We start from the raw sequence: 14,489 nt of genomic DNA on the forward strand, positions 1-14,489 counted from the left end.
GAGAGTTGAGCTTGTGGAGGTGTAGTGATTCGTGGAGGAGTGGTACACGAGAGAGTGCAGTGTGGTGATAATGTGGAAATGAAGTTCCATGTGTGGGCTATTTATTAGCCATGTTCGGGTAACATAGAAAACAACAGATTGTTGTTTTGTAATATTATTATTATACTGTGCAAGTATAATAATGGAGGTGTGGTGAATTCGGAAGGTGAAGAGAAGGATGAGTTGTGCAATTAGTTCATAAGTGTATTAGTTAACAACGTGCTCATGTATGTGTTGAAACATTAGCAGTGATAGTTGATAATGGAAGAAAATGGTATGTACAATACTGCTTAATTAGTTAAAATAAATAAGTGACTTTGGGTGTTATAAAAGAACTGTTTAATGAAGATATATGAAGTCATAATTGGACACTGATATCTTATTTTGAATACGTAATATTTTAAATATTACGTGGTGCTATATGTGTGATGTGATATATACTTAATACATTGAGTAGTATTTGTGTGTAATTAATATTGAGTAGTGTGGTGATCATCTGTACTAAGATGGTGACTGGTGAAATTTGTTAAATGTGTGATCGAGAGAAAGGTTTGGGTGTGAGGAGTTGTGTTAGTGTGCATTGATCTATGATGAATAAGCCTATGGTTTGAGTAATGATTGAAATGTGTGAGTGTATATGATTATTATTTGCTGATGTAAATAAATGTAGCAAACTTATATTGGTTTTATGTGTTGTTTCTTTTAGTTATCTAATCACTTGTGACAGTGCTCCAGTGGTGTCGTTAAACAAAACAAACTTTTAATGACCTTTATGACAGCGTGATAACTGTGAGAATGTTTGTCAAGTTCACTTACCGCCAAAGTAGGCTACTCGGGCTAACGAATGAATGAATGGATGTTTGAAGGGACATACCCTAGTTTTTAAACACTACAGCATACTTTTTCACTGTTACAACCGTTTATGATCACTGAAATCAAACATTACTTATATTTGAATTTTAGATGATCCATTTCCGTAGAGCCGAAGTGTTTCTGGTCATCCTGTGTGTTTCTAATACCAAAAACGCACACGTGTGCGTCTGAGAATTAGCGGTTATTGATTTGAGTTCTAGTTTATTTTTAAGAATATTTCCCGGTTTCAACGTCGAAGACTCGTCTTTCACTATATTGTAACTTTATCCAAATGAGTTACACGTTTGTAACTTATCTAAACTTAGTGTCCATTTTCCTCGACATGATCACCCACAGGCTCCTCATATCGTACACTATTGTACCCTCCACTAAAACAGTCAACAATAAAATCAACAACCAAAAATAAAATAAACAAAACAGACACAACTTGAATATTCACACACACACACACATACACACCACCACCACCTATTTTTGTCGAAATTAAGTTGAAAATAATGATAGGTTCATGTACAAAACATATTTAATGAGAAGCTGGGGAAATAAACGGTTATAGTTTTGTTTAACGACAACACTAGAGCACATTGATTTATTAATCATCGATTATTAGATGTCAAACATTTGGTAATTTTAATTCGTAATCTTCAAAGGAAACCCGCTACAGTCGCAGCAAGGGATCTTTTATAGGCCTATGCACTTTCACACAGACAAAAGCGGATCCCTAGAAACACGCTACAGCCGCAGCAAGAGATCTTTTATAGGCCTATGCACTTTCACACAGACAAAAGCGGATCCCTAGAAACCCGCTACAGCCGCAGCAAGAGATCTTTTATAGGCCTATGCACTTTCACACAGACAAAAGCGGATCCCTAGAAACCCGCTAGTCGCAGCAAGGGATCTTTTAAATTTATAGGCCTATGCACTTTCACACAGACAAGAGCGGATCCCTAGAAACCCGCTACAGTCGCAGCAAGAGATCTTTTATAGGCCTATGCACTTTCACACAGACAAAAGCGGATCCCTAGAAACCCGCTAGTCGCAGCAAGGGATCTTTTAAATTTATAGGCCTATGCACTTTCACACAGACAAGAGCGGATCCCTAGAAACCCGCTACAGTAGCAGCAAGATATCTTTTATAGGCCTATGCACTTTCACACAGACAAGAGCGGATCCCTAGAAACCCGCTACAGTAGCAGCAAGGCATCTTTTATAGGCCTATGCACTTTCACACAGACAAGAGCGGATCCCTAGAAACCCGCTACAGTAGCAGCAAGGGATCTTTTATAGGCCTATGCACTTTCACACAGACAAGAGCGGATCCCTAGAAACCCGCTACAGTAGCAACAAGGGATCTTTTATAGGGCCTATGCACTTTCACACAGACAAGAGCAGATCCCTAGAAACCCGCTACAGTAGCAGCAAGGGATCTTTTATAGGCCTATGCACTTTCACACAGACAAGAGCGGATCCCTAGAAACCCGTTACAGTAGCAACAAGGGATCTTTTATAGGCCTATGCACTTTCACACAGACAAGAGCGGATCCCTAGAAACTTGCCTCACCACTGCATATAGGTTGCATAGTACCAAAGAAGAGAGTTCCGTGTCAAAGTTTGATGTGCACCGTGTGAGTGTGGGTGTTTGGTAGTAATATGTGAGATTGATTATTTGTGCAAATACTATTATCCATTGACAATAAAAGAAAAGAAAGAAAGAAGTGTTTTATTTAACGACGCACTCAACACATTTTATTTACGGTTATATGGCGTCACACATAAAATTATGGTTAAGGACCACACAGATTTTTTTAGAGGAAACCCGCTGTCATCACATAGGCTACTCTTTTACGACAGGCAGCAAGGGATCTTTTATTTGCGCTTCCCACAGGCAGGATAGCACAAACCATGGCCTTTGTTAAACCAGTTATGGATCACTGGTCGGTGCAAGTGGTTTACACCTACCCATTGAGCCTTGCGGAGCACTCACTCAGGGTTTGGAGTCGGTATCTGGATTAAAAATTCCATGCCTCGACTGGGATCCGAACCCAGTACCTACCAGCCTGTAGACCCCATTGACAATAAATAAATAAATACACTTTTATTTGTTATACAGTTGTTATGCAGTATATACAGAGGTTGAAACTAATGCGGGGTACCCCAAAAATGGAACTGCAATTTTCAGCAAAAATGATGGTTACTATTAAAAACATTAATTAAATGATACGTGACCCCCCATTTTCTTGCAATTAGATTAGAAAGAACGAAATGTTTTATTTAACCATTTTGTCAACACTTACAACATTTGAACAATGCAGTCAGTAGCACATGTAACAATTCAACCATAGCCGGCCACCTACATTTCAACAATGCGGTCAGTAACACATGTAAGAAGTCAACCATTTTGTCAACACTTACAACATTTGAACAATGCAGTCAGTAACACATGTAACAAGTCAACCATTTAGTCAACACTTACAACATTTCAACAATGCGGTCAGTAACACATGTAACAAGTCAACCACTTTGTCAACACTTACAACATTTCAACAATGCGGTCAGTAACACATGTAACAAAGAAAGAAGGAAATGTTTTATTTAACGACGTACTCAACACATTTTATTTACGGTTATATGGCGTCAGATATATGGTTATGGACCACACAGATTTTGAGAGGAAACCCGCTGTCGCCACTACATGGGCTACTCTTTACAATTAGCAGCAAGGGATCTTTTATTTGCGCACCCCACAGGCAGGATAGAACAAACCATGGCCTTTGTTGAACTGGTCGGTGCAAGTGGTTTACACCTACCCATTGAACCTTGCGGAGCACTTACTCAGGGTTTGGGGTTGGTATCTGGATTAAAAATCCCATGCCTCGACTGGGATCCGAACCCAGTACCTATAGACCGATGACCTAACCACGACGCCACCGAGGCCGGTGTAGGTAGATTAAATGTGAAGTGCCACACTTTCTATTGCTGTACTTCCTGGGTGTGTTGAAACGCTGCTTATATCAGTTTTATTAGTAAACGTTAACATTATCGGCAATAGAAATTGATTTGGTCAGTGTGGCAAGTCTACGTCATCAAAATGGAACGACTTCCGAATTCACCCCCCCCCCCCCATTCATCGCTCTGAACTCTAACCCTAATCCTGAAATTAAAAATAAGATAAGTTATATATATTTATATATGGTGCCGTTTTAGCCATGATAGGTTCCGTTTTCGCCAAAAACAATGGTTCTGTTTTCGCCAAAGAAAACGGTTCCGTTTTAGCCTGTACCCATTAGAACCTATAGTCCGTCCTACAGGGAAATCCTTTTTTGATACTATGGAATTTACTACAAGTTATTTCTGAGCCGATTGCACACACAAATAGTGTTTGTTTGTTATTTCTAAAACACTTTTACTCTTTTCTTCTTACGGCATACCAAACTGAAATTATTAACAAAACACACTTTTGTAGAAGGATGGGACGGCCTATAGAAGCCCCCCCCCCCCCCCCCCCCCCCCCCATGCACACACCGCAATTCCATGCCCCACATCGCCCTAAAAGCCTGGCTTTGTATCCGAGTTTTCGAGAATGGCCCTAATCCAATGATATTTATAATGAATTCGTTATCACATAACAAAAACAAAATACAACAGCTCAAAAAATATAAACAGACTTTAAAATTCCCGCAATTTAAAAAGACCATCTTTCCTGGTTCAGAAAATCGGATGCCAATAGTATATTAAAAGCGCATGCGCATGTTAAATTTGGGAAAGAAACAAGGTGTTCGATTTGGACGTTATTTGTGTGTTTATGACATTCTTGGAACCATTTGGATATTCGGAGAACATGAAATGAAGCCGTATTTGGTGTTTTGTATAGTTTACGTTGTTGCAAAAGACTGATACATTGGGTTTTTGTGAGGTTTAGTCGCCGACTTGCCGTCCTCTATTTTTAGCACCAGGTGGCGCTGTGTTTACGTATATTTGTCGTCGTAAACAAGTGTGGGGCTGACTGAAGATCTAAAAAGAATCACTGTGTTCTCTCGATCTGCTGAGTGACATGTTAACGTAGACTGGTTTGTGTCTACAACATTGACGATGAGTGTCGGTGTTAAAACGCCGACACGATCTCAGTTTGAACATGCGGAATTCCTTTGTGGGGAAATAGTGTCATCTCCCAAGGAAATCCCACCATCCAGTAGTGATGGGCTGGATAACACTAAGAGGAGAATGGAATCAACGTGCACCTCGCTCAACAGGACTTACCTTAATGTAGGGGGAGCCTCGCGCTTTCAGTCAACATCATCATCATCACTGAGTCGAAACGACCGACATGACTGTTCATTCAGAAAACGAAGGTACTCACAACCTCAGAAAAGCTTAGAAGCGTCTGCTTTTGGCAGCCTGCGAAGGAGAAGACTTGCCAGTCAGGTTGACTTGAAATTTGGAGAGAAAGGTGCGAATATCATTCTGCCGACGAGGTTTCTTCTAGGCGGTAACATCAATGATCCTCTCAATTTGAACGGTCTCTATGAAGACGATGCTGGAAGGATTCTTAACGAGCGTACACCAGAGTCATCCCCCTTGCCGACACCTTCACACCGCAGCAGTGTGGAGGTGAAGATACCACCAAACATTACAGACCCTCTCAACCTCAACTCCGACGACTTCGACAATAAAAACGTGAAGAAGAGGAAGCGAAGTTACTACAACCGCCATAAAAGGAAAGAAAATGTTCCACAGGTTCAGCATTCAACTGCACTTCCCGGCAAAGAGGCTTCCGATGGTGGCAAAGACTTGTTTAACCCTCTTAAAATAGACATCGACACATCAAATGAAATTAGTGATGACATCGAGGAGGATCTTTCTTTAGACATTCAGGCGGCTAATTTGAATAAAAGTATTGCTCCGAACAAAATTGTGTCTCCCGTGATTCCTCAGGCGTCTCCCAAGATGAGACGGCGCAGAATGACGATCAGCGAGTGTCGCGCAGAAATCTCCACCGACACTGCAAGAGTGCTTTTTCGCAGTTCTAGCAGTCCCGATAATAACAAAATCTCACCGTTTAGAAAAAACAAAAAACAGTTCACTAGTCCCAGAAGTGTTTCTACAAAACCCAAATTTTCATCTAAGCCAAAGTTTGTGCATGGCAACTACAATCGTTACTATGGATACCGAAATCCGAAATATGAGAGAGACCACCGTATGGATAGTTTTGATTCCGAGTGGTTTGAGTGTAAAGATGTGTTGGACGTCGGGTGTAATGTGGGCAGTCTGACGCTGACTATCGCGCGAGACTTCAGGCCAAACAAGATCGTTGGCATGGACATCGACGGCACACTTATTAAAGCAGCAAGGAAGAACATCCGTCAGTATCTGTCGTGTCGCGTCACTGACCCCAGTAAATATCCTGTGTCCTGTCTGACAAATTATGGACCTATTTCAGCGCCACCTGTTGGAGATGCCAAGTCGATTTCCACATTTCCTAGTAACATCATGTTCATTCAGGTATTGCATGTAATTAAATTGGCTGTCTCTAAAATGTATTTTTAATATTTTAACATAAATTTACACAATTTACATGTACATGTTTAGCAGATCATCCAGTACACATGTATGTATGTACATAACTAAATACATTTTGTTGACTTGGTGTGAACAGTGGTGTCCCTCTTTAAATATTTAAAACAGGTCTCGAGCTGATGAATTTATTATATAATTTTTTTAATGTTTTTGCCATAGGGAAAATACTCACCTTCGGTAATTTTGAGCCTGCTTGTCAAATATTTCTTCAACTTGTACTAATTAATGTAGCTCTTGTAGGAGATGTATGTTTATGAGGCATATAACATAAAATATTGTTCATCGTTGTACATAGTGTAGCCTGCACTGCAGGGCACACATTAAGTCAATACTTTTCTGTCAGTTTCCTCCGACTGTCTTCTGAACTGTCCACACCATTGCCTACCTGTCTCAACTTCCTCCATGGGTGCAGTCTCTGTGTATATCCCTGCACCCACCTGGCATCCTCGTCCTCTGCCGCTAATAAAGCTGGTCTGACCCAGGGCACTAACTAACGACCGCCGGTAGTAGGGGTGCATAGTAGGTGGTTACAAGTGCCTCTTAACAATGCCAGAAGTAACTTCTGAACACTCCCCGAAGTGGTCAGACTAAGCCCACAGCTAAAATCTGATGGGGAACAGGTGTGTGGCACAGATAGCCACAAGAGACGAGCACCTGTCGCAGTTGGAGAGACAAGGACTGGGATGTGGAGGTGGACAGCAAAAGAAGTTGAAAGATAGGAGGAGTTGCCAGATCGGGAAGAAATGAGATGGAATTCAAAGGAGAGAAAGCTAGGAAAGGGGGCACTGGGATAATAAAAAAAATTAATTAAAAAAACTTTTCTTAATGTGCAGGCAAGTTGCTTCCCTCTATTTAGCAAATTTTAAATTGTGGGTAAATTTGGTGGGGAAGATTTATTTTGTTAATAATGATGCATATAATTCAGTCGGGTTTTAGTGAGTATGGTAGGTTATACATTTTTGGTTTGTGTGTCCATTTCTGGCACTATTTCAATTGAGAAACGGTTGAAACATGGTGCCACAAGTTGTGAATACCAGCTATATATATATATATATATATATACGGTATGTAGCAATATTAGGACATAAAAAGAACCACACTTTCTATGTCCCTTCGGACTACATTGTACATACATGTATGTTATTGTGCGTGGATTAGTTTTAAGAGTATTGACATATATATATGTATTTATATATATATATATATATATATATATACTCTTCAAAAAAAGAAACGCAAAAGGGTACAAATGGGTTATAACTCCGATTTTATGTTTCCTACCGGTTCATGCTTTGTGAATATAAGGTCATTGCATGTCCCAAACACATTCCCACGGTTACATTCGATAAAACGCAGCTACTGTACAATAAAGTTCCAAAATGTGAATATTCGCAAAAACGCAGCCACGTGCAAACCATGTCACCACTGCACGTGCGTTGTCTGCACATGCAACATGAACACCGACAGTATAAAAGTGCAGGGTGTTCGCTTGCCTGGCCTCTGTATCTGGCCGACAGTTGACAATCCAGGACATGTCACGTCTCAGTGAACCGCAGAGAAACAATGCCATCGGCCGACTAGACGCAGGCGAATCCAGAACGGCCGTTGCCAGGGCATTCCATGTGTCCCCAAGCACCATCTCCAGACTGTGGGACCGTTACCAGCAACATGGATCAACACGTGACCTCCCTAGATCCGGTCGACCACGGGTCACTACCCCCGGGCAGGACCGCTACATCCGGGTACGCCACCTTCGGGAACGATTGACTACTGCCACCTCCACAGCCGCAGCAATACCAGGTTTGCGCAGGATATCCGACCAGACCGTACGGAACCGCCTACGTGAGGTAGGAATTCGTGCCAGACGTCCAGTTCGAGGTGTCATCTTAACACCACAACACCGTCGACTCCGACTGCAGTGGTGCCAGATTCATTGACAATGGCCTCAACTGCGATGGAGACAGGTGTGGTTCAGTGACGAGTCCCGATTTCTGCTCCGACGTCATGATGGAAGATGTCGCGTGTATAGGCGTCGTGGTGAACGTTATGCGGCAAACTGCGTGCAGGAAGTGGACAGATTCGGCGGGGGTAGTGTCATGGTGTGGGCAGCCATCTCACACACTGGCAGAACTGACCTGGTCCACGTGCAGGGCAACCTGAATGCACAGGGCTACATTGACCAGATCCTCTGGCCACACATCGTTCCAGTTATGGCCAACGCCAACGCAGTGTTCCAACATGACAACGCCAGGCCTCACACAGCACGTCTCACAACGGCTTTCCTACAGAACAACAACATTAATGTCCTTCCTTGGCCATCGGTATCACCGGATTTGAACCCAATTGAGCATCTATGGGACGAGTTGGACTGACGCCTCCGACAGCGACAACCACAGCCCTAGACCCTGCCCGAGCTGGCAGCAGCCTTGCAGGCCGAGTGGGCCACCATCCCCCGGGACGTCATCCGTACTCTGGTTGCTTCAATGGGCAGGCGGTTGTCAACACACGCGGAGGCCACACCCGGTATTGACTCCAGATGACCTTGACCTTGGTGGTGTGTCCTAATCACTTACTCACAATGGACTAGAGTGAATTGTGAACAATCCTGCAACATTTGGTAATTATCGGACTCACCATTCAATAATTAAATCAATTCTCCAAATGTTACGACAATGTGGTTTTGCGTTTCTTCTTTTGAAGAGTATATATATATATATATATATATATATATACACACACATATATATATATATATACACTATTGTAGGCAGATGTAGTTGAGAGGAGTATGACATATATTGTTGTTTGTTGTAGGGCGATGTAGTGTTGGAAGACGACCGGTTACTGGAGTACCAGTCAGAGGAGTATGACATGATTCTTGCCCTCAGCATCACCAAGTGGATTCATCTGAACCACGGCGACGCCGGACTCAAACGCGTCTTCAAGCGAATCTACAAACAGTTGCGACCAGGCGGAAAGTTAATCCTCGAACCCCAGCCATGGTCGTCATACAAAAAACGCAAGAAGCTAACGGTAAGCCCAGTGAGGAGGTTGTGTTTTGATTTATTCAACATGAAAGTTTCTTGAATTTCAGTTAATTGTTTTAAAACATGTTATACCCCACTTTTCATGGTTCTTTAAGGGTGTTGTATTATATGATGAACTGTGTTCACACTTGTATGAGAGATAATTAAGAGAGATTTTGATATTATTTCAAGTCCGTCTACAGTAACTAGATGAGAGATAATTGACAGATATTTTGATATTATTTTCAAGAGTCATCTACAGTAACTAGATGAGAGATAATTGACAGATATTTTGATATTATTTCAGGAGCAGATTTACACAAACTATTTGAGTATCGAGTTGAAGCCGGACGCGTTCCGGAATTACCTCCTCACTGAGGTCGGATTCAGCATGTGTGAGGTCATCGGAGTCCCGTTCAACAAATCTAAAGGTAAAATTCCACCTGTTTATAGTTCAATGTTTACCAGTCAACAAATCAAAACATAAACTTCCACCCATTTATAGTTCAATATTCACCAGTCAACAAATTTAAAGGTAAACTTCCACCCATTTAAAGGAAAAGTTTTACTAGTTTATATCACCCTGTTTACCAGTAAGTCAATCAAAAGGTAAACTTCCACCTGTTTATAGTTCCCTGTTTACCAGTCAACAGATCTAAAGGTAAAAGTTTGCCAGTTATCTCCCCTGTTTTGGCAGGGTTTGCAATTCAGAGCTTGCTCTGACACTGACAAATTTGTCAATTGTGAATTTTAAAAACAATGGGGAATTCTATTTTAATTTGACCATATAATTTTATTTAAGTAACTTTTAGACTACTGGATTAATTTTTGACTAAAACCACGTTGAGTGGGTACAAGTTTATAATTTTTACTCACATATATTCACTTGAATGTTTTATAAAGACATAAAATGAAGTTCATTTTTGAATCAGTAAGTATTATTTTCGTGGGTTTTTCAAATTTTTATGATATTTTAGATGTTGTTAAACAAAATGTTGATTAGAATTAGGCAAAAAAGAAGAGAGAAAGTTGCGTTTACTTACAGGCAGTTGTGGCCAGCTGTCCAGTATTTATGTCCTTTATTCCCGATATCAGTGGTTTTCTGACCAGAATTATTTATAAAAAACAAACTACAATTCATATCCCAATATTTGGTGAATTTCATTGTTTGTAAAACGATCAAATTTATTATCAAATTAGCTGTTCAGCTATCGATCCCAGAAAATGACCACGACATGCCACCATTGTTGTCAAGCGAAAATACTTTTTCAACTAAAAATGCCAAGTTATTTGTCATTGAAAAAACTTCATTTAAAGACGTCTTGTGAGATATCTCGCCTGCAGTAGTCAGAAGGTGAATAAACAACTTGGTAAAATTTTCTTACCACTCAGAGCTACATGTAGCCACTTGTTGTCTGGTTATTTGTAGCAGCTTAATATAGTCCCGTTTAGGCACTAGTATCCTTAAATTCTTTCTTTGACTAAACTTATTCATATTATTAGCAATTTGGCTAATTTGGTCAGAAATGTTTTAGCCAAATTCAGTTTCAGTTAGCCAGATTAAACAAAATTGAGATGCTTTAAGATATCTTATTTTAACAATTCATTTAAATAAAAAAAAATTACCTATATTATTACAATGCTTTGCTACATTAAAATAAAAAACAGTCTGCTTACTTTGACCCCATCAAAATTGTTTCAAGTTCTATATTGAGCAGACAACACCGTTTACAGGTCTGTATATTTTCAGTTTTAAAAATAATTTTAGGCAAATATTAAGTTTAAGTTTTAAAAGATGAAAGAAATAAAAAGTACCTTTTGTCAAACATATCATATAAAAAACATTACTGTTGGATATGTTATATTTATTGTGTACGAAGCCAAAACAAGGGTGCAGAAAATAACTGTCGTCAACCTTAATGGAAGGCGAGGTATTTACTTCCTTAGAATTCTAGTGTAGTAAATTCTAGTTTAGTAAACTCTTCAATCACTTTGCTTTTAAAAATACTTTGTAATCCATTCACTCTCCTTTTAAATTATTTTCTAATCTGTTCTTGTTTCTTAATTATTTTTTAAACTGTTCACTTTTATTTTAATTTACAGGTTTTCGCCGACCCCTGCAACTGTACACCAAGACTGACACTATCAGCAACACTCCAAACATCCCTGACACAGACGAACACACTCAACACACCTCAGATACTGACAGAATCGCACAACATCAAAACACTCGTACCGTACAACTAGATGGACAGACAGACGTTGCTGATAAGAAACCAATAATCACAGAAGCTAGTGCTCCTACTGAAATGGTGGATTGTAACACAGAAGCTAGTGCTCCTGCTGAAACTTTAGATTGTAAATCAGAAGCTAGTGCTCCTACCAAAATGGTGGATTGTAACACACAAGCTAGTGCTCCTACCAAAATGGTGGATTGTAACACACAAGCTAGTGCTCCTACTGAAATGGTGGATTGTAACACAGAAGCTAGTGCTCCTGCTAAAACTTTAGATTGTAACACACAAGCTAGTGCTCCTACCAAAATGGTGGGTTGTAACACCGATGTGAACAACAGCAGAGATGCACAAACCATCACTGAAACAAGTGCTAGTTCGGAATCCATCATTCTACACACTCGACTGAACGTTGCTAGTTCGGAATCCGTGAATCTATACACTCGACTGAACGTTGGTCACTCCCAGGTCTTGGAGGGTGTTGGTGCTGATGGTCAAACAGTGGATCTGGACGTAAGACTGGGCAACTTGGAAGATTCTTCAGCTGATCCTAGTGTTACCATGGAAACAATGCAGTTAGACAGAAACTAGGACACTAGAATGTAAAGATGAGAGTTGGATCTGAACTCTTGACATTGAACAGCAAGAATTACTGGAGACACATTGTGTGTCATCACACTGAGGCATTCAACACTAAACACAAAGTGTAACCTATGTGGGACAATCGACACTAAACACAAAGTGTAACCTATGTGGGATATTGATATTAAACACAAAGTAACCTATGTGGGATATTAAACACAAAGTGTAATATATGTGGGACATTCGACACTAAACACAAAGTGTAACCTATGTGGGACATTCGACACAAACAACGTGTAACCTATGTGGGACATTCGACACTAAACAAAGTGTAACCTATGTGGGATATTGATATTAAATACAAAGTGCAAGCTATGTGGGATATTAATATTAAACACAAAGTGTAACCTATGTGTGGTATTGATATTAAACACAAAGTGCAAGCTATGTAGGACATCCGATACCAAACATAAATAGGCACTGTGGGGGCTGTCTGAGATCGAGGGTGCAAAGCAAAGTTTCTAGGGGGTTAGGGGGTATGTTCCCCCATAAAATTCTGAAAACTAGATTTCCTAAAATGCAATTTCCTGCATTCTACAAGTAAAATTCATCTCTGCTTTAAGATTTACTACCAGTAATATTTTTTATTCAGAATTATGGTAGGGCCCCTAGCCCTCCTGCTCTGCCGTGCCTGATAAAGTGTAATCTATGTGAGACGTCCGACACCAAACACAAAGTGTAACCGATGTGGGACATCCGACACAACACAAAGTGTAACCTATGTGGGGCATCCGACACCAAACACAAAGTGTAACCTATGTGGGACATCCGACACCAAACAAAGTGTAACCTATGTAGAACATCCATCTCTAAACACTAATGGTAACTTATGTGATTACATTCGACACAAAACAAAGTCTAACCTATGTGGGACATCTGGCACTAATCGGAAATAATTTGACAGACGCAAGAACACAGCAGTGAAATGATTAATTTGATAAATGAAAGAACACAGCAGTGAAATGATTATTTTGATAAATAAAATAATTAAACAGTGAATGTTTAATTTGATAAATGATATAATAAAACAGTGAAATGATTAATTTGATAAATGAAAGAACACAGCAGTGAAATGTTTAATTTGATAAATGAAATACCACAGCAGTGAAATGTTTAATTTGATAAATGATATAATAAAACAGTGAATGTTTAATTTGATAGATGAGATAATGTAACAGGAACATGTTTAGTGTCATGATGCAGTATTCAACAATTACTGGTTGTCATATTGAACGAATGAACATAGTTAAGTTCCTGACAAAAGCAGATACAGAACAAATGTATGTTGAAAGTCGTGAACCTGTTTTCTTTTCTTCTGAATACAGGGACATGCAATATTAGTTGTCAGTGACGGCCATGTTTAACGGATACACAAGAACAAATTCATATTGAAAGTGGCAGTCATGATTTTCCTGGTTGACTTCAAACAGAATTTGAAGAACTGAATGTTCCTATTAAATGTGGTTGCCACATGTTTCTTGGTTAACTACACTCCGATGTGTACAATGGAATAGTGTAATGAAAATGCAGCAATGTTTTTTCCAGTAATAACATTAAAAGTGACGGCCATGTTTTTCCTAATTAACTTAAGAGGAATGCTGTACAACTGAATGGAATAACATTAAAAGTGACGGCCACGTTTTTCCTGATTAACTTTAGAAGAATGCTGTACAACTGAATGGAACAATATAAAAGTGGCTGTCGTGTTTTTGTGTTTATTGACTGCTTGCAAACCGATCTTAAAGCATAGAAGAGAGATCAGAATGGAGGTGACAGACATGTTTTACTTGTTCACTTGAACAGATTTGGAAGAACTGAACAGTGATGTTAAACTGGTGGCCATGTTTTGTTCAGGATGGACTCCAAACATGGAGACTGAATTGAATGATTGCCACGAATATGTTTACAGTACAGTTGTCAAGACATTGTTACATGGGTGCAGTCTTCCATACACGGTTTTTTCTTCTTCTCAGTTTCCCCATGAAATAAAACTCTTGCATATAAATTTGTAAAGCTGGTGCACTGCGATTTGTTTGTATGTATTGAATATATTGCTTATTCTGTAGGCATCCCTGGTATTAAAACAGTTTAACCATCCATG

At 39.8% G+C, this 14,489-nt stretch overlaps 1 protein-coding gene across 1 annotated transcript; it reads left to right on the top strand.

Moving 5' to 3' along the window:
- Positions 1–4,667: 4,667 nt before the first annotated feature.
- On the top strand, positions 4,668–14,485 carry LOC121390061 (7SK snRNA methylphosphate capping enzyme-like). Its single transcript, XM_041521769.1, has 4 exons — positions 4,668–6,411; positions 9,301–9,519; positions 9,820–9,943; positions 11,616–14,485. The coding sequence occupies exons 1-4, from the start codon at positions 5,002–5,004 to the stop codon at positions 12,335–12,337; spliced, it is 2,475 nt and encodes an 824-aa protein (XP_041377703.1). The 5' UTR covers positions 4,668–5,001; the 3' UTR covers positions 12,338–14,485.
- The last annotated feature ends 4 nt before the right edge of the window (positions 14,486–14,489 follow it).

This window comes from Gigantopelta aegis, chromosome 15, assembly GCF_016097555.1.
Source record: "Gigantopelta aegis isolate Gae_Host chromosome 15, Gae_host_genome, whole genome shotgun sequence".
In the NCBI taxonomy this organism is placed as follows: Eukaryota; Metazoa; Mollusca; class Gastropoda; order Neomphalida; family Peltospiridae; genus Gigantopelta; species Gigantopelta aegis.

Excerpts from the sequence above, each read along its gene's own strand:
- LOC121390061 (XM_041521769.1), top strand. The coding sequence starts at position 5,002 with ATGAGTGTCGGTGTTAAAACGCCGACACGATCTCAGTTTGAACATGCG. Across the intron at positions 6,412-9,300 it reads GTAACATCATGTTCATTCAG|GGCGATGTAGTGTTGGAAGA; the intron begins GTATTGCATGTA and ends TGTTTGTTGTAG. Across the intron at positions 9,520-9,819 it reads AAAAACGCAAGAAGCTAACG|GAGCAGATTTACACAAACTA; the intron begins GTAAGCCCAGTG and ends ATATTATTTCAG.